The sequence below is a fragment of the Pseudorasbora parva genome, chromosome 7 (assembly GCF_024679245.1).
Source record: "Pseudorasbora parva isolate DD20220531a chromosome 7, ASM2467924v1, whole genome shotgun sequence".
Taxonomy (NCBI): domain Eukaryota; kingdom Metazoa; phylum Chordata; class Actinopteri; order Cypriniformes; family Gobionidae; genus Pseudorasbora; species Pseudorasbora parva.
The window spans coordinates 47,901,801-47,923,111 of NC_090178.1; the positions used below are offsets into that span (position 1 = coordinate 47,901,801).

Sequence of the window (21,311 nt, forward strand, 5' to 3'; positions counted from 1 at the left end):
TGTGGATCATTGGCACTTGATTTGAGACATGAATTAAGTGTTTTGTTGGTTTTTGTGGATTTTGAATGTGAAATAACTGCTGTGAAGCAGAAAGTTGGTTTGGAGAACTGTGTGAAGGATTTTGAAAATGACCAAAGTGTTGAGAAATGTGGCCTAGCGATTGTAAAAACTGTAATTTAGTTTAATTTGGCAGGGCAAATCCCAGCATCTTCTCTAGTTTATTTGAGAAGGGTTCTGCCACATTGGTATATTGAGCTCTATTGGCCTGTGGTTCACAAACTGGTTTTTCGAGTCTCCTTTATTGAAATGTAAATTGTGAGTGGGGGGTTGTGGGGGTTGAGGAGAGAAACACACAGGCGTCGTGATTTACTATCTAACAGGGGACCTGAGTCAGTGTGTGTGTAACGTAATCACTATTCAATAATGACCTGCATTTAATACATTAGAGAGCCATTTCTGCTTGATTTAACCCTTTAAACTCAGGTATTGCTGTAAAAACTCTAAATCTTTACAGTGTGTTTATGATGATAAGAAATGTCACAGCAAACACACAGGCATCGTGATTTACTATCTAACAGGGGACCTGAGTGAGTGTGTGTGTGTAACGTAATCACTATTCAATAATGACCTGCAATTAATACATTAGAGAGCTATTTCTGCTTGATTTAACCCTTTAAACTCAGGTATTGCTGTAAAAACTCTAAATCTTTGCAGTGTGTTTGTGATGATAAGAAATGTCACAGCAAACACACAGGTGTCGTGATTTACTATCTAACAGGGGACCTGAGTCAGTGTGTGTGTGTAACGTAAATCACTATTCAATAATGACCTGCAATTAATACATTAGAGAGCTATTTCTGCTTGATTTAACCCTTTAATCTCAGGTATTGCTGTAAAACCTCTAAATCTTTACAGTGTGTTTGTGATGATAAGAAATGTCACAGCAAACACACAGGTGTCGTGATTTACTATCTAACAGGGGACCTGAGTCAGTGTGTGTGTAACGTAATCACTATTCAATAATGACCGGCAATTAATACATTAGAGAGCTATTTCTGCTTGATTTAACCCTTTAAACTCAGGTATTGCTGTAAAAACTCTAAATCTTTACAGTTTGTTTGTGATGATAATAAATGTCACAGCAAACACACAGGTGTCGTGATTTACTATCTAACAGGGGACCTGAGTCAGTGTGTGTGTGTAACGTAAATCACTATTCAATAATGACCTGCAATTAATACATTAGAGAGCTATTTCTGCTTGATTTAACCCTTTAAACTCAGGTATTGCTGTAAAAACTCTAAATCTTTACAGTGTGTTTGTGATGATAAGAAATGTCACAGCAAACACACAGGTGTCGTGATTTACTATCTAACAGGGGAGCTGAGTCAGTGTGTGTGTAACGTAATCACTATTCAATAATGACCGGCAATTAATACATTAGAGAGCTATTTCTGCTTGATTTAACCCTTTAAACTCAGTTATTGCTGTTAAAACTCTAAATCTTTACAGTGTGTTTGTGATTATAAGAAATGTCACAGCAAACACACAGGCGTCGTTATTTACTATCTAACAGGGGACCTGAGTCAGTGTGTGTGTGTAACGTAATCACTATTCAATAATGACCTGCAATTAATGCATTAGAGAGCTTTTTCTGCTTGATTTAACCCTTTAAACTCAGGTATTGCTGTAAAAACTCTAAATCTTTGCAGTGTGTTTGTGATGATAAGAAATGTCACAGCAAACACACAGGTGTCGTGATTTACTATCTAACAGGGGACCTGAGTCAGTGTGTGTGTGTAACGTAAATCACTATTCAATAATGACCTGCAATTAATACATTAGAGAGCTATTTCTGCTTGATTTAACCCTTTAATCTCAGGTATTGCTGTAAAACCTCTAAATCTTTACAGTGTGTTTGTGATGATAAGAAATGTCACAGCAAACACACAGGTGTCGTGATTTACTATCTAACAGGGGACCTGAGTCAGTGTGTGTGTAACGTAATCACTATTCAATAATGACCGGCAATTAATACATTAGAGAGCTATTTCTGCTTGATTTAACCCTTTAAACTCAGGTATTGCTGTAAAAACTCTAAATCTTTACAGTTTGTTTGTGATGATAAGAAATGTCACAGCAAACACACAGGTGTCGTGATTTACTATCTAACAGGGGACCTGAGTCAGTGTGTGTGTGTAACGTAAATCACTATTCAATAATGACCTGCAATTAATACATTAGAGAGCTATTTCTGCTTGATTTAACCCTTTAAACTCAGGTATTGCTGTAAAAACTCTAAATCTTTACAGTGTGTTTGTGATGATAAGAAATGTCACAGCAAACACACAGGTGTCGTGATTTACTATCTAACAGGGGAGCTGAGTCAGTGTGTGTGTAACGTAATCACTATTCAATAATGACATGCAATTAATACATTAGAGAGCTATTTCTGCTTGATTTAACCCTTTAAACTCAGTTATTGCTGTTAAAACTCTAAATCTTTACAGTGTGTTTGTGATTATAAGAAATGTCACAGCAAACACACAGGCGTCGTTATTTACTATCTAACAGGGGACCTGAGTCAGTGTGTGTGTGTAACGTAATCACTATTCAATAATGACCTGCAATTAATGCATTAGAGAGCTTTTTCTGCTTGATTTAACCCTTTAAACTCAGGTATTGCTGTAAAAACTCTAAATCTTTGCAGTTTGTTTGTGATGATAATAAATGTCACAGCAAACACACAGGTGTCGTGATTTACTATCTAACAGGGGACCTGAGTCAGTGTGTGTGTGTAACGTAAATCACTATTCAATAATGACCTGCAATTAATACATTAGAGAGCTATTTCTGCTTGATTTAACCCTTTAAAATCAGGTATTGCTGTAAAAACTCTAAATCTTTACAGTGTGTTTGTGATTATAAGAAATGTCACAGCAAACACACAGGCGTCGTTATTTACTATCTAACAGGGAACCTGAGTCAGTGTGTGTGTAACGTAATCACTATTCAATAATTACCTGCAATTAATACATTAGAGAGCTATTTCTGCTTGATTTAACCCTTTAAAATCAGGTATTGCTGTAAAAACTCTAAATCTTTGCAGTGTGTTTGTGATGATAAGAAATGTCACAGCAAACACACAGGCGTCGTTATTTACTATCTAACAGGGGACCTGAGTCAGTGTGTGTGTGTAACGTAATCACTATTCAATAATGACCTGCAATTAATGCATTAGAGAGCTTTTTCTGCTTGATTTAACCCTTTAAACTCAGGTATTGCTGTAAAAACTCTAAATCTTTACAGTGTGTTTGTGATGATAAGAAATGTCACAGCAGACACACAGGCGTCGTGATTTACTATCTAACAGGGGAGCTGAGTCAGTGTGTGTGTAACGTAATCACTATACAATAATGACCTGCGATTAATACATTAGAGAGCTATTTCTGCTTGATTTAACCCTTTAAACTCAGGTATTGCTGTAAAAACTCTAAATCTTTACAGTGTGTTTGTGATGATAAGAAATGTCACAGCAAACACACAGGCGTCGTGATTTACTATCTAACAGGGGACCTGAGTCAGTGTGTGTGTACCGTAGTCACTATTCAATAATGACCTGCAATTAATACATTAGAGAGCTATTTCTGCTTTATTTAACCCTTTAAACTCAGGTATTGCTGTAAAAACTCTAAATCTTTGCAGTGTGTTTGTGATTATAAGAAATGTCACAGCAAACACACAGGCGTCGTGATTTACTATCTAACAGGGGACCTGAGTCAGTGTGTGTGTACCGTAGTCACTATTCAATAATGACCTGCAATTAATACATTAGAGAGCTATTTCTGCTTGATTTAACCCTTTAAACTCAGGTATTGCTGTAAAAACTCTAAATCTTTGCAGTGTGTTTGTGATTATAAGAAATGTCACAGCAAACACACAGGCGTCGTGATTTACTATCTAACAGGGGACCTGAGTCAGTGTGTGTGTACCGTAGTCACTATTCAATAATGACCTGCAATTAATACATTAGAGAGCTATTTCTGCTTTATTTAACCCTTTAAACTCAGGTATTGCTGTAAAAACTCTAAATCTTTACAGTGTGTTTGTGATGATAAGAAATGTCACAGCAAACACACAGGCGTCGTGATTTACTATCTAACAGGGGACCTGAGTCAGTGTGTGTGTGTAACATATTCACTATTCAATAATGACCGGCAATTAATACATTAGAGAGCTATTTCTGCTTGATTTAACCCTTTAAACTCAGGTATTGCTGTAAAAACTCTAAATCTTTACAGTGTGTTTGTGATTATAAGAAATGTCACAGCAAACACACAGGCGTCGTGATATACTATCTAACAGGGGACCTGAGTCAGTGTGTGTGTGTAACATATTCACTATTCAATAATGACCGGCAATTAATACATTAGAGAGCTATTTCTGCTTGATTTAACCCTTTAAACTCAGGTATTGCTGTAAAAACTCTAAATCTTTACAGTGTGTTTGTGATGATAAGAAATGTCACAGCAAACACACAGGTGTCGTGATTTACTATCTAACAGGGGACCTGAGTCAGTGTGTGTGTAACGTAATCACTATTCAATAATGACCGGCAATTAATACATTAGAGAGCTATTTCTGCTTGATTTAACCCTTTAAACTCAGGTATTGCTGTAAAACCTCTAAATCTTCACAGTGTGTTTGTGATGATAAGAAATGTCACAGCAAACACACAGGCGTCGTGATTTACTATCTAACAGGGGACCTGAGTCAGTGTGTGTGTAACATAATCACTATTCAATAATGACCTGTAATATTCAATAATGTAAATAAATTGGTGTACCTGACAATAATCTTAAATGAGAGATGTGGACTGATCATATACTGTAATTATGAAGACACAACAGAGAATGAATTTCTTAAAGAAATGACTTTTCTGTAATGTATTAGGTATTATGTCTAAGGTATATTGTGTTTGTGTGTGTGTGTGTGTGTGTGCCTATTGTGATACCAGATGCCTGTGTAAACAAGTTAACTTATTTTAATGTGTTGACTAACATACTAAAGCACAAGAAGACTTGTGCACTAACTAAGTATAGTGTGTTACTTGATGTTACATCTTGTAACTTTATTGCGACTGTGTAATAAATATATTTTAAAATAAATTAAAGTATTAAAGTATATTTTAGGTTACAAATAAATACTTCTCAGTACATTCAAAATAACACAGTTATTATAAAAAGACATATTATTACTTGACACATTATATAGTCTGTACGAAGCTTAACTGCATTTATGTTATTTATTTGTAAAGACATGTAATGGTGGAGATGGCATATATATATATATATATATATATATATATATATATATATATATATATATATATATATATATATATATATATATATATATATATATAAAATGAAGACAGACTTGACTGCCAGCTCACTTCACATTCACACACAGCTCCACTGCAGACTAATGGAGGTCCCCTGTTGGATAGGTAGACATCGGTCACACACAAACACACACAGCTCCATTAGAGTCTATGGAGGTCCCCTGTTGGATAGGTAGACATCGTTCAGGTCCCCTCTTGGCATATTTTTAAAAAAATAAAAAAATGCTTATTTGAAGTTATATTATGAATAAGGACCTTAAAAGAAAATTTTGTATGTGATTTTTGTTTCTTCAAAATGACTAGAAACACAGGTCCCCTCTTGGATAGTGTAGAGTGATAGTCCCCTCTTGGTAATATAGACGTGTATGTGTGTGTGTGTGTGTGTGTGTGTGTGTGTGTGTGTGTGTGTGTGTGTGTGTGTGTGTGTGTGTGTGTGTGTGTGTGTGTGTGTGCTGAGCACAGGGTGCTGAGCTGCAAACTGCTGCAAGCTGAATATGTAATCTATATCAAACCTACTGTTTTGATTACATGTATTTTAAAATCTGTATCGACTTAGAAATTAAATAAGAAAAAAGCTGTTCCTGAAAATATCACACATTATTGTTAAAACTAATAAATGTTTAATTTGACCGTTTTACAATCCATTGTTTCCAAACTTTAAAATAATACAGTGATAAGACAGCTTTGTTACGATGTTTCCAAACTTGATTTGTTTTACAAACTTAACCTGCATTTCGTTCCTCTGAACAAATAACACGCATGCGCAGCTCATCGGCTCATCGGTTCTCAGTAGCGAACGTGTCTGACAGAAACGGTTTTCGATTCTGCTGATCCGAAGATCCGAGAACCGCTACATTCGGTTACACGCGCATCCTCAGTACCAGCTGCTCGTGAGTTCATCAGATTACAACATCTACTTCAAGATATTAGTTTATTTCTAGTCGAAGAGACTGTCACTCATGTCAGAAAGCGAGTAACTATAGTAACTTGTGGGATCAGCCCTGATTTGAGATGAGAACTGTTTAGAACGATTCAGTTCGATTTGGTGAACTGGTTCGACCGGTTCACTATAAAGATCCGGTTAAAAAGAACGATTCGTTCGCGAACCAGACATCTCTACTAGAGACTACAGTCTTTAGCTTTCTTGTAAGCGCCCCTCTTCTCATGCCGGACACAGCGTTTCGAATCCTGCTCGGAACATGTCGAGTAGGACAGGTTACAGAGGCATAAGGAATAGACAGACTTATTAGTTATATGAAATATGAAATGCATGAATATGATCATATATGATCCAGTGCTGGATCAACGCATATTGGGTGCTGCACATTGTGTGATTTTTCAAAATCCTTTGCGTAAGTTGCTTGTCAGACTGAATGAGCATGATCCCGATGTAAGACATGTCACACTGTAAGATCTCAGTTGTCAGACTGTACGATAGTCAAGGACGCGCGCAAGAAAACTCATCCGGTGTTTTATATCGTCAATGAATGACGCGTTCGGAGACGGTGAGCTACATTACACGCTACATTACAAAGAAATCTTTAGCTCTAGTTTTAGTCATAGTTTGTCTTGAAAAACCGAGATATTTGACGGTCGTCGTAGGAGAAGTCACACTGCAGGATTGTGCGCCAAATGAATTTCATCTGAGGTCAAATTTGATCGCAGTGGTCATTAATCGGCTGCCGGTGAACATGTCAAACTAACAATTAAAGACTTCAGATTTTAGCCTAGGATCAGAAGAATCTTTAAGGATTTGCTAAATTTGTCCCAAGCAGCCAAATTGTGGCCAGAATCACACAGTGTGCACCTGGCTTTAGCTAACCTAGGCTGCAGCCTAAGGGCCCACGTGATCAGGGGGTAGGTCTCTGTTTTTACACAGTTTCTTATTAATCTATTTCTACAGAACTAGTCATTACTAGTGTTTACACCTCCTACACTGCTTTCTCCTTCTTTTCAGAAGTGAATTTTGAGCCAAAAACTAACTTTACGTTTTAAACGTTGATATTACAGTAGCTGGTAGCCTGATATGAACACATCAACAAATTAACAGTGATGTTGATTGGTCACTCAGAGAACACGTCTCTCTGCTCTAGAGTCCAGTGGCGGCTGCTTTACTCCACTGCATCCCACGCTTTGCATTGCTCTTGGTGATGTAAGGCTTTGATGAGCTGCTCGGCCATGGAAACCCATTCCATGAAGCTCTCTACGCGGTTCTTGAGCTCATCTGAAGGCCACAGAAGTTTGGAGGTCTGGAGCTGTGCAGAAAGTTGGTGACTTCGGCGCACTGTGACCCTCAGCATGCACTGACCCCGCTGTGATTTTACGTGACCTGTTTACGTGGCTGAGTTGCTGTTGCTCCCAATCGCTTCCACTTTGTTATAATCCCACTAACAGTTGAGCGTGGAATATTTAGTATAGTGAGACTTATTTCACAGGTGGCAACCTATCACGGTACCACGCTTGAGTACCTAAAAGAGCGACCCATTCTTTCACAAATGTGTGTAGAAGCGTCTGCATGCCTAGTGCTTGATTTACACACCTGTGGCCATGAAATTAACACCTGAATTCAGTGATTTAGAGGGGTGTGTGTCACAATACTTTTGGCAATATAGTGTATGTATGTACAAGTATTTTATACACAATGCAAGGGAATGTAAATAAGATATATGGTATGCAAAATAAACATGAGTATAAACAGTGTTCTGTATTGCACCTATATTGCCCAGTGGAGGCATTTAATTGTTCATGAGGTAGATGGCCTGAGGAAATAACCTTTCTTGTGCCGGGCTATTCTGACTTTCGCAGAACAGACGACAAACGTTGATAGAGGAAGTGGCCTGGATGTGAGGGGTCAAGAGTGATTTTTTGCCAGCCTTGTGTAGTCATCTGAGGTCTGAATTGGTAGCCAAGCAGAAGTGTAGAGGACAGACTCTATGACTGCAGAAGTAGGTCCCACTATAGGCTGAACTACCTCTGCTGGCAAAGGAATTACAACCTATACTGGGCCTTTTTAACAATGGAGTCTATCTCAGGGTGGCCAGGCTTTTACAAAAAAAAACCTGCCCAAATGCTACTCAAAACTAGCCCAAATGTGTTTAAGAGGGTTAAAAAAATAACCTTCCGGGGGGTAAAATCTGTTTTTTTGACAGGGATCCCCTTCTAAAATTACCATTACTGGAGCAATATCACATTATTGTCCCATTTCAGGTCCTGAGATAGTTAAACCAAAATGTATTTAGACACCTTCCACATTTAAAAGTACATGCAATGATGCATGTTAATAGTGTTGCTTTTTTTTTTTTTACATCCGGTCCACACCGTGACTGAGACCTGGTCCTGTTGGTTTTTCAATGGTTTTGTATTTGACCTTATATGTGTCACTTAGGTTGCTTTTTGTAAGTTAGAACCCAGGGTTTGCAGCTTCAGGGTTTGTGTGAAGCCTCAGAGAAATGCAAATCTACCGGAACCACCTACAAGCTAATCAGACCTTATCAGAGCAGGAGCAATCAGAAATTGTGTCAAATCCTGAGTATGTTCTGATCTATAGATAATGATGGTCTAAATAAGGGCAAATCTCCAACCCAACACACCACTTCATAGTTAGAATAGTGAAAATACGAATGTCATTTTCCATGACCCTGTTTTCAGCATGGTACTAAGATACATTTTGGTTGATCGCATCAGAAGTGGACGATGCTAAATACAGGTGTAAGCGGGGTCTAAAACGCTTCGAGATTGCCCACTTTCGGCCACTTCCAGAGGTAGTTGAAAATGTATACGACCAGATTACTGTGATGGTGTAGATGCTCATGTGGTTGAATTTGGACGAAAAAACAAAAACTAATCTCCGCCTACTGACCTAACACATAACATTTATAGGAAGAGCACTAGCTGACAGGATTTAAACTTTGTCGCCATTGAGACCCAAGTTTGGTTTGAAGAAGAAAAACCGTACCAAGCACAATGTTCTCTCAATGATTTCTAACACAAACTCACAGTGTCTTGTGTCTGTTAGAGAAGATTCTAAAGCTGATGCTCTCGTGTTTTTCCATCGTCTCGTCCTCCGGTCTCATTCATGTGTCAATTGTGTGAGCTTATTTCGTCAATTAGATCAGAAGATCTGAATAAGCCCATACATTTACCCACCCATAGACCCTCCCCTCAAAGAAATCAGGACAGAAGTAGCTGAAAATGGACAAAAGAGAAGGATTAAAACATCAGAAGTAAACGGGATTGTGTCTCCATTGTCTACTTGTGATTCGATTGACACATACCAGGTTTAAACAGGGCCAATGTGCCTAAGAAAACTGGAAGTAATTTATGGTATATATGGCAGGATGATTCAGCAGCTGATTACTGTACAATCACATGAGAATCTGAGTTTGACAGAGAAAGAGCTGGAAGGATGAAGGTTCTCAGTGCGGAGCGAAACCTCCCCATTCTTTCCAATTTCATGGACTGGAACTTCAGTTGAGCTGGAACAGATTGTAATGGAATGGGATGTAAGAGTCCTACATGTCACACAAGAGGGTGTGGACCAAGACTTCCTGGAAAAGCACAAAAGCATGAAAAGTACAATATGTATTTGTTCCAGCTGTCCACTGAGGGCACAGTAATCGGTGTGCACATTCACAATACGTATGCATGTATATTCAGTTCTATTGAAGCTTATTCTAGTTTCTCCTGCTTCTCTGACTCTTTCAATCTTGTTTTTGCTCGGCTGTCATGGTGACATATGTTTAGTTCGCATCTGTCCCAGCTCCGGGCGAGCCCCCATGCTGAGTCGCTCTTGCTCTGGTTGCTGCGTTGCCATGGAGAGCAGCTTGCAATTACAATAGCACTACCGTCGTGAGCAGGTGATATCAAAACAGCACTTTCGCCAACTGCCAAGGGCCTCATACACACTGAGGTAATAGTAGGCAGAAATCGATGTGTAGCACGTTGTAAGGCGCTTGTTCGTGTTTGAGATGCTGAGCTTCAGAAGGATAAAATGAAAGCCAAGACTGTGTTTTTGAGAGAATCCAGTGCCAAGTGTAGTTTTTAAGAAAACTGTGTATTACTAGTGCCGGTGATTATTCCTCTCTGCTATGGAGCTGCAGGCATTTTAACATTTTAACATTTCTGGTTCCATCACTCCAAATTCAATGTTTTTTTGGTTAAATGCCTGAAAGGTCAAGATATTTGCATGTATTATCTTACAACAGAAAATACATTTGACATATTTATTTTAAAAGCTTTGACTTCTGCTGAAAAAGGCGGTTAGTAAGTGGCTAAATGAGACTACAGAGGTTGGCGTACACAATAAAGGGCACCTATTATACCCCTTTTTACAAGATGCAACATAAGTTTCAGGCGTCTCTAGAATGTATCAGTTCAAAATGCCCCTTTTTTGTGGAAGGTAAAACATGCTATTTTCATGCATGTATCTTTAAATGCAAATGAGCTGCTCCTCCGTCCCCTATCCAGAAGGCGGAGCCTGTACAGCTTGTGCCTCTGCTACTCTGCCAAAAACTAAAACATGTTTGGTTTTGATGATCATCTCTATCACGCTAATTGTTTATGATCTGCATTCATTTTAAAGCTAATCAGTCTAAACCTCTGATATATGGTTTTCTGAGCGCATGCACACACACCCGAAGCACGCACACAGAAAGCTGTGTGTCAGACGGAGCGTCCCGTGAGTATCAAACTAAGTTCTCTTTCACGTCTTATTGCGCTTAAACTGTCAAATACACACAAGGTTATGTCATGTGTATTAGATCTGTGTATTAAAGTGACATCAGTGTAATATACAATACCTACTGCTATATCCGCTGTTAATGTGAATCAAACAACAGAAGAACATCAGAAAATGACACACTGCTCTCGACTGAATAACTTTAGTAGCTTTATTTAGAACACATTTCTTAAACGCTGCTGTTAATGCTCTGGTGAGGAGATGAACATAACGGACTGTGTACAGCTCACTGAGGGGCGGAGCTATGCCAACGGGGCGGAGTCTGCCATCAGTCATGGGCGGGGACTAAGCATACATGATATCACTTTGCATAGACACTGCTTATGACTTATGTGGATTTAAAAAAGTGGATGAATTTTTACCATTATAGGGTGGTTGTGTACACACATTTATGTTCAAATTTTGTGCATTAGGTTCCCTTTTAGCGTCATTGTGTTGAAGAGGCACGTAGAAGGTTGCGTGTTGTCAGTTTGTAAACGCAGAATATTATCATGCTTTTATAAAGACTGAAAGAGTTAGAGTGATGTTGAAGTCATGTGACGGTTGTAAAGTTTGTTCATAGCCTACGTTAGCTTTTTACTTCTGACAATTGTAAATAGGCTTTGTTGGTCACAGAGCTTAGTATCTGCTATAATGCAAAAGACAAACAAAACTCCCACTGGTTTGATGTTTACTTCTCGATTGGCCAACAGAAATACATCATCGCTGCTTCAGGCTGGTGATTTGCTCAAATAATGCACAGTAATAAGGAATTCATCGCATGATTTGTGTTATAGATATGGATTATGCTTGTTGAAACCGGTTAAACACAAACAAATAACTTTAACAAGCTTCATTTGTAATAAAATCCATACTTTAATATTTTGATGCCCACCTGTAATATCCAAAAGATTGTGCAGTATACTGTTATTACAAGTACAAAAACAATTTTGAATCCCAAATTATAATGATAAATTAGAATAAATAGATTTATAGATCTATACCAATAGTAAAGATAGTGTACATTCCTAAAATGACTCGACTTCCCTTTTCAAAATCATGTCCATGATGTATAAGAGGAAACCATATGATTTGTTGGTGAGAATATTTGGCACACCTAACAGTATCTGATACTTTTAGAGAATAACTTAAATGCACAGAAACAATTTTAGACATAAGTATAAAATTAGGAATTTTTGGACTATGCTGACAAACCTATACATAACTAAATACATTTGAGTACATGACAAATATATATAGCACAATAATCATGAGAGAAAAGAAAAAAACAGTCTAGACCACTAAGTGAAAGTGTGCCACAAGAGACCAATACAACAATGCAACAGAAAAAACAATTTTCATAAATGTGTTGACTATCAGCTATAAATATTTAACCATCTCACATGCATCCACATCCACACACACACAGACACACACACACACACGCAACTGAAGCCTGGCGCGAGCTGAACAGCATCAAATGACTGAAATAATACAGTCTGGAATACAGTCTTTTGCATGTAACAAACTCATGAAACCTGTCAGGAACATATCTGGGTCATATTTCACCAAAAATTTTTAAAAAGAAATGTTTATTTTTATAACAAATCAAATTTTGTGAAAACATCAAAAAAGTCAAGTATTTAGATATTTAAATACAAAGTATAATAGCAATGATGTATGATGTAATACAGAAAATGACTATTACAGCAATGGGAATATATAAAACAAATCTTAAAGGCTTCATTTTCCTTACGCAAAATATAATTTCTTATCTTGAACTGATGGTGAAATTTGACCTGGACGTCCGTTTGACTCGTGCCTGGCGTGTCATTGGTCACTGGTTCTGCATTTAAAGGCGTTTGAATTGTAGTGTCGAAGAATCCCTGAACTGAGTCACGTGTGTCCATAGAGCAGAAGTCTCAGCAAACGCAAAAGCCTGCGTCACGCCATGGTGTATCCGTAACTCCCACAATGCAGTGCAACCAGCAAACGATCCCGCAGGACATCCTTGCTGGGGTATTCTGGGAGTTTCAACATGTTAATGCTGTGAGAACAGAGACATGGGTAAGTGATGCTACACACTGCTTTCATTACATGCACTTTTTTGCTATTTGTTATTCTTCATCAGTCTCCCAGTTGTTCATCATTGTGTTAGAAAGCAGCTCAGAAATATCAGAAGAGCCACATTGCCCTCTAGTGCTCGTGTCTGAACAGCACTATCCCTGCGTCTCTCACCATGTACTGGAGGTAGGCAGCAGGTTTGATGTGTAGGGCACAGCGGCGATAGTAAACTTCTGCAGACCACTGCCGCCCATGAGAAAAGCAAATCCTCCGTGAGGGACTCTTGAACTGTTAGACAGAAGAAAAAGGCTATTATGCTGCTGTTTGAGCATGAGTTCTTCTCTATATCAGTGTCAGTGTTTCTGAACTCCCTGTCACTGTAGTCTTGAGCTGTCTTCCAAACACGTTACAATATTTCTCATTATAATGATTCATGTGCAGAATAAAGGGGCGGAGTCTGGTTGAGTTTGTTGAAACGGGCGGTTATGGTAAGGGGCGGGACATTTCCCAAACACCAATCACAACATGATTGGTGTTTGCGGAATGCCCCGCCCCTTACCATTACTGCTCGTTTTAACTGCCCAAGTTGACCAATCAGAGAACATTGTGCTTTTTCAGAAGGAGGGATTTCATAGAGACAGGAACTAAACAGAGAGAGAGAGAGAGAGAGAGAGAGAGAGAGAGAGAGAGAGAGAGAGAGAGAGAGAGAGAGAGAGAGAGAGAGAGAGAGAGAACTTTGTTTTTACACCTGTAAACCGTTTGTTTTGTTCCAAAACAGGGACATCATTTGTTATTATGTTGCATTTTCTTCTTGATTCGGTTCGCTTTCCCAAGGCAACTTTTCCAAGCGTACCAAAATGTGTTTATGCAAGTCACATGCAAATACTGTTCTCTTATTGGTCAGTTTCCTCCGCATCATCCATCAGGATGATTGACAAGTTCTCTCCACGGGCTTACTTTATTTGTAACTGTCTGGACACACACAAACACTATACTAATGTAGCCGTCATTCCCGCTGTTAAATGATACACTACATTCGTATTAATACTTCAGCTAACTCAAACATATATGCCTAAACAAACTAAAGCAAGGGAGAAAACACACCAAGTCACAATTGTACACTGTAAGTGTAAGAAGCTTAAATATGCTCAACAGTAACTTTCTGACCATATGTATAGCATGAGGAAATTACGTACCTTCCTGTAACAAACTGTAAGAGAAGGACTCTTTCTTCTTGAGTGAGATTTTCAACCACTTCCCAAAACCACTGCAACAAAAACACATGTAAGTATGTGATCGGCACTGACACAATAAACCAGTAGATATTCTTGAACTAATCCATATTCATAAGCTGTTTGTAATCGCTGCAGCATTGCAGATAATGAACATTACAATTTCTGTGTTTAGACATAAGGCGATCTACCCTCTACTACTGTTGCTATCTCTGACAGGTGGGCTCGCTGTTAATAAATGTGTAACTTGTGAGATGTAAAAATGACATTACATCGTCCAGCCCTCTGAAGCAGATTTATGGTTTGTATGTGCTGGTGCTGATGGGATACCTGTATAACAGGCTCCTGCAGGTCATAGCCACTAGTGTACTCTGTGTTCCTCTTCCAGTCCATTACATCAATCTCAGGCATGCCCGACAACAGCAGCTCCTACTCAAACACACACACAAGCGCAAAAAAACATGCTGCCGTCAAGCATCCACATCATCTAAACATACACTCGAGGTCTGATTCAGGGGAACGCAGGTATTCCTAACATGGCCTAAGACTTTTAGAGAAACGGTTCTCTCAAAATATTAATATTCTGTCAATTTACACTCATTGTGTTATTTCAAATCTGTCATGACTGCTGTCAAACCCGGGGTAGCGTGTTAAAACAGTGTATGAATGTGTACAGGCACAAATGAGATTTGTTACAACAAATGGCTTTCTTCAGCAAATAATAAATGAACATTTAATCTGACAAAACTATTGATCATAAAAAACTATTGCAGGAGTTCAGAAGACTGTTTTTATGTTTAGTTTTTTTCAGTTACAGACTTTATTCCCTTTCATTGTATGGAAAAGAGAGATTTGGTTGCGAGTACAGGGCGCTTGCAGAGAGACTGCCCATACGCTCTTCTGATTGGCTGTGATTTTTGATTGATTTGGTTGTGAGTGCAGTACACCTACAGAGACTCCGCCCACACACTCTTCTGATTGGCTGTGATTACTGATTTGGTTGCGAGGGCAATGCAGGTTTTGATTGATTTGAATAATTTTGTTCCATCTGGTGTGGACAGACAAGTTGTTTGTCGGATCGTATCATATCGCGTCTGGTTAAGATGCAGTCTCTTGATTACAGTTTACTTGTGCATTTACTGCATTAGTTATGCAAATGAAAGTGGTTATATTATGCTTATGTTTTGGATTAATCTTGTATACAGGATGTGTTTGAATTAACTAATTAACCAGCTCATTTTACTGGTGCTCAGCTCTTTCATCTTAAGCCACACTACAAAACATTTTTTCTTCTGCGAGCACAGGAGAGAAAAACTCCATATGAAAAATGCAGCATGAGAATATAAAGAGATAGAAGCAGGAGTCTCATGCGGAGATGAGAGGAGGAATCTACTGACCAGCTCATATTCATCAAAGAGCTGGATGAGCGAGGGGGGGATGAAAGTGTGAAAGCCCTGCAGGAAGGCATTGATCTGCGGCTGAATCGCTCGGGTCATCCTGAGCTCCGTCACCAGCTGCACATACTCCGCCTGACAGACACAGAAATATGACAAATCATAGCACATCATTCACTTCTTCACAATCATGGAGAGAGTGCTTTGTACTCAGTAGTCTTGGGTGAATAAAATCAGGGTGAATGTCCCTAAAAACGAAGTACTTCAATTTATGTGTAAATTAATCAAACTGCTTTTTTGAAAAGTACCTATGATTTCATGTGTAAAAATGAAATGAGGGGAAATGATATAAAACATGATAGCTTCAAATGGTATGAATATTACCCTATTAACTAGCCTGGTAACTGGCTCATCTTACCCCAATGTTCCCTATAGATAATTCCAAAGGTTTGATTTTAACTCTCCACAAATATGTTTGCACTACTGAATGAAAGATATTAAATATTAAGTCTATTCCTATACTTCTGCTCAAAAGTTTTGGCACTGTAAGATTTTTGTTTCACCACATTCCCGTCGACTTAAAATTTCTGACCAATCACACAATAGTTCTCAGACACTCGCAAGAAAAAAGTTCTGCTCAGGCGATGTGTCGAGAACAAGCTGCGAGAACTCCCAAACCATGACGAAATTTTGTTCTCGCAGCCCAAAGCTGTTGGACATAATGAATACAATCAACCAATCAGCTGTTAGATTTAACAACACAATTAGATAATACCAGTTTAGCTCAACCAATGACTAAGCAATTCTTCATTTAGTTCAGTCCGTGGTGTCAAAGGTGACATTAGCATTTAAAGAACAAAAACTTAAAACATGCTCAGGTCAAAATGTCTGAATAATTTGGCTCCCAAATTTGTATACATTTTACTGCTAGTCAATGTATAAATAATGTTTGGGTATAATATTTTATATTGGGTATATAGTTACATTTATTTTGCTCTCCTGCACACACTAGTGAAGCATTATATCTGTGTCTGAATTATTTTTGGTTCGGCTATATATATATATAAGGGCTGTCCTCGACTAAGGATTTAGACAATCGAATCAGAATTGTCGAATCTCTCTATGGTCGACTGATAGTCGAATCATCTGTGTGTGTGAATGGGTTGGGAGGGGCACGACACTGTCAGCAGGAGGGTAAAACTATTTTTATTTTCCTTTACACACAGCACACAGCAACAACTTTTAATAAAGCGACCGAAGCTGCCTGCCAACTGACAGACGACCTGACAACGGCTTTCTTATTTAGGTTTAAATAAAAGGTTAATGTGGTGGATAAACATTAATAAACCGTTTTCTCATAAGATGTTAAAGCCGCGATCGAAATACAGAACATCACTCAAATATATAAAAGAACATTTTGATAAATAAACCTAAAAAAAAAAAAACCTGCCTAGAGAGGAAAAGAACACTTTGAGTGCGTTTACATGCACGATCTGAAGCCGATTGTGCCTAAAGGGGGTGAAGACGTACGCGAAGCTCAGCCCCGCGCGCCTCAGGATCTCACACCGCCACCTGACGCGCACATTATATACACGCAAGCTCAATTTTGAATTGACTGACAGATAAGCTGCACGAGGAGCAGGATTTTAAACAACTTCCTGAGTGGCTGCAGACAGTCGCTGAATGCGGTGTGTGTACACTCATTGAACGTGTTCTAATTTTAAAGGCGCCGTGCGAAGCTCTGCGCCCTTAAAGGGGTCGCACACCGATACTCAGCTGAGCTCAGCGCCGCGATATGTCTTTAAAATATTGAGCACCCCCATATTGCCAAAATGGTATGATCCTCGTTTCATAACACCCGCGAAGATTCGACCGTGAGATCGGTGGTCGAATCAGGCTCCGCATATCGATGCATCGAATCTTCGACTATTCGGGGTCACCCCTAATATATTATATATATATATATACACACACCTATATATTACCTATATATTTTTTCACACACAACTTCAAAACGAAGATGAAAACACCTATATATTACCTTGTTGTCTTGTGTGACCTGAATGGCAATTCCTCCTGGTTTGAGCGGGACCTCTTCCATAGTTCCGAACACATCCGTCTCCACGGAGAAGGTGAGCTCAAGGCCAAGGTCACTGATGTCATTATCCAGGATCCACTGAAGATTTTTAGCATACTCTGGGTCAATGGACGACACATCCTGATAGCTCACTGGGATGCCTGCAAAGATCACGCACGTTTCAGATGCATGTATGCATGTATCAGACTCTCATGTTGCACATTATTTTCCCACTGCAGTCCAGTTCATGAATATGCCAGCCGTCTTCTGGGATTTCTTCTGCCTTAAGCCAGGTGCACACTGTGCGATTCTGGCCACGATTTGGCTGTCCGAGACAAATTTTGCAAATCCTTAAAGATTCTTCTGATCCTAGGCTAAAATCTGAAGTCTCTGATCGTTAGTTTGACATGTTCTCCGGCAGCTGATTAATGACCACTGCGATCAAATTTTACAGAAGATTTGGCACACAATCCTGCAGTGTGACTTCTCCTACGACAACCGTCAAATATCTCGCTTTTTCAAGACAAACTATGACTAAAACGAGAGCTAGAGATGTCTTTGTAGTAAGCATTTACTACGTGTGTAATGCAGCTCACAGTCACCGATCGCGTCATTCACTGATGAAATAAAACTCGGACGAGTTTCCTTGCGTGTGTCCCTTTTAGCGTGCCTTGACTATCGTACAGTCTGACATTAATGACAACTGAGATCCTACAGTGAGACATGTATTACATGTTCGTACAGTCTGACAAGCAACATTCACAAAGGATTTAAAAAAAAATCACACAGTGTGCAGGACCCTTTAATCAGATTGTGCCTTATTGGTTTAACATGATGCATATGACAATTTCTGATTCACATATTATGTGCTTGTACTCATGATAAATGACTATGAACATGTATTGAGTTCACTTGATTAAAGCATATCAGCTGTGTGTCTATACAAGCTCTAATTTGTACACATAGAAAAACAAGTACAACAAAAAGTTTCAATGTAAAAAGAAAAGTGCAGATGCAGAAGTGCTGTGTGTTACCCAGTATGTGCTTGTAGAAGGAGCGTGTGAAGTAGATGTTCACCAGCTGTCGATGATAGAGGGCCAGACCCAGGATTTGACCAGCAAATCGGAAGTAGTTCAGATGGTCTGGATTTACAGAGGAATTGCTGTTGGGTTGAAACGTAGTACCTGTAAGATAATAAATCCAAACATACACATGTAAAACAGAAATATAAGAATTGAAACACAACACATTGCATCTGAGAAGAGAAGGGAATGTTCTGCATAAATCACAGAGGATATTTCTGAAGGCCGCCAGCCACTATTACGGTGCTGATTTGAAGTCGTTCATTTAGAGAGTCAAGAGTCAGAGGCAATCGTGGTGTGCGGCAACATCTCTCAGCGGGTGGAAGTTAATGGCCTCGGCGACTCCCCGCTGAGTCTATGGTCCTGGAGACCCTCAGCCACATCAAGCTGCCTCTGGCCAGTGACCAATGAGCCTTTTCCCACACTGAAAAAAGCCTTCTCTGCAGGGGCGATTCTAGAATTTCAATATTAGGGGGTTCAGCCTTGTCTGGCTATCACCAAAAAAAAAGCTCTTTACTCAATGTGAGCGATACATAGGGTGATTTCAGGGTGACTGGGACACTTTTGCCAGAGTGTCCCAATTCACCCTATTGAGTTGTCTGGCTATCACCAGACCAAGCTCAATTTAATATTGAACATTGGTCTGGGGAGTCTGCTCTGTATTTTCTACTGCACAAGAGGCGTGATCAACAAGCATAATTCAAATGACTGTACACAATTGGACAGTCCTTCAACCAATCAGACCACACGAGGCGTGATCAGAAAATTATTGAATGAACGTATAGGTTTCCAGACTCAGTTGCAGGGCAAAATCAACTCGCGAGCAGATCAGGCTGGTTTACCCAGTCTAGGTTCAGCCCCCAATGAGGGTATGATGTAGCCTGGATGCCAGCCGAACTTAGCCCCGCCCACAAAATGTTTAGGTCGGGCAGTTCGGTCTGGCCTTGCTCCATAGAGGAGTAATTATCCCCGAACAGAAACTGTTCGAACCAATTAAATCATCAGGGCGGGCTTTAGGCGATGACGGACAGATGAACAGTAACGTAATCTTCACGTCATCAAATGGGATGGTGTTTGGGGGGTAAAATGTGTTATTTTATTTTGGCAAGGTTGCCTGCTAAAATTCGCACTCATGGGTCTACATCACATAATAGTCGCTTCAACCCGCAGACATAAAAAACGCGGACTTGGCAACACAGTGCAGTTGAACTATGTTGACATTTGACAATGCGTCGGTTCGTTACTCTGATTGGTTGTAGGTCTATCCAAATGATGTCTTTCCTGGTTCGGTTGAAACACGCCCCATAATCACAGCCCAATGGAGCATCAGACTCATAATCTGACTAGAATTGAGTAGGACCACGTCAGGCTAGGTATGATGTAAAAAAATAAATAAAATAAAATAAAATTTAAGTACATATTTTTTCGCCACTAGTGGTCACTCTTCAAAACAATAACAAAGGTGTAGATTGATGACGCAGTAAATGAGATGGATCGTATAATGTTTCTGGATGAGTGAATGCATTCGTGTTTTTTAACATGACTGGCATGAAGCAGGGCGCTATAATAAGAGACAGGCATCAGCGACATACGCACAAGTCCCGGGGATTGTTTTGGATTCGGTGCAGCCCAACGCTTTTCTAATCCTGTTGTGTGAAATACAGACTGAACCACGGCTCAAAACACACAACTGCTTCATGAACACAGGATATGCAAACTACACATTTCAGTTGGATAAAGCAAAGTTTTGAATGATGATGTTGGTAATGAAGGTAAAGACGATTGATTTTGCGATTCCTCCAGTTATTAAATAATGAAGGCCAATGAATCAGAAGTCTCCACACATTCACAGAAAATAGCTTACTTCTGCTCCGCAAAATGAGGTGCATTGAATGTAAATGTTTTTTTGTTTTTTTACTAAACTAAACATGAACATTTGATTTGTATTGTACATCCATAAAAAAAAATCCATATCACATTCATTGGGCACTCTTTACACATTTTGTCACTATTATTTTCATATCAATTGACGAGTGTGACAGACTGATTGGTGCAAAACCCTGACCAATATAAAGTTGGCTAGTGGGTTTCCGACATGGGAGACATACATGTGAACTGAACTGTATTTTAGAGATGATCGCATTTACCATCAGCAGATTGTGTAAACAGTGCATAGTCCGGGTTGATGATCTCATTGGACAGAATGTCGAACCACTCTCTGACCACCCCTTGGCCCTGAAAAAAAGGACAGGATAAAGTTATTCATGGCAATTCATCAACCCTAGATCTACCGATTTATCAAAATCCTAGTGTTAAAATAATCTTGTAAAATAGCCAATATA

At 39.2% G+C, this 21,311-nt stretch overlaps 1 protein-coding gene across 2 annotated transcripts in view; it reads right to left on the bottom strand.

The window, feature by feature from the left end:
• Window positions 1-11,994: 11,994 nt before the first annotated feature.
• Window positions 11,995-21,311, bottom strand: part of hace1 (HECT domain and ankyrin repeat containing E3 ubiquitin protein ligase 1) — a 44,247-nt gene continuing 34,930 nt past the window's right edge. For both annotated transcript variants that reach the window (XM_067449376.1, XM_067449375.1), the window contains 8 exons: window positions 21,117-21,204; window positions 18,922-19,071; window positions 17,852-18,048; window positions 15,814-15,945; window positions 14,747-14,845; window positions 14,381-14,451; window positions 13,359-13,472; window positions 11,995-13,167 (listed from right to left, as the gene is read on the bottom strand). In XM_067449376.1, coding sequence (XP_067305477.1) covers window positions 13,065-13,167; window positions 13,359-13,472; window positions 14,381-14,451; window positions 14,747-14,845; window positions 15,814-15,945; window positions 17,852-18,048; window positions 18,922-19,071; window positions 21,117-21,204 — 954 coding nt within the window. In that variant the 3' untranslated portion in view covers window positions 11,995-13,064. The remainder of the gene's footprint in view (window positions 13,168-13,358; window positions 13,473-14,380; window positions 14,452-14,746; window positions 14,846-15,813; window positions 15,946-17,851; window positions 18,049-18,921; window positions 19,072-21,116; window positions 21,205-21,311) is intronic.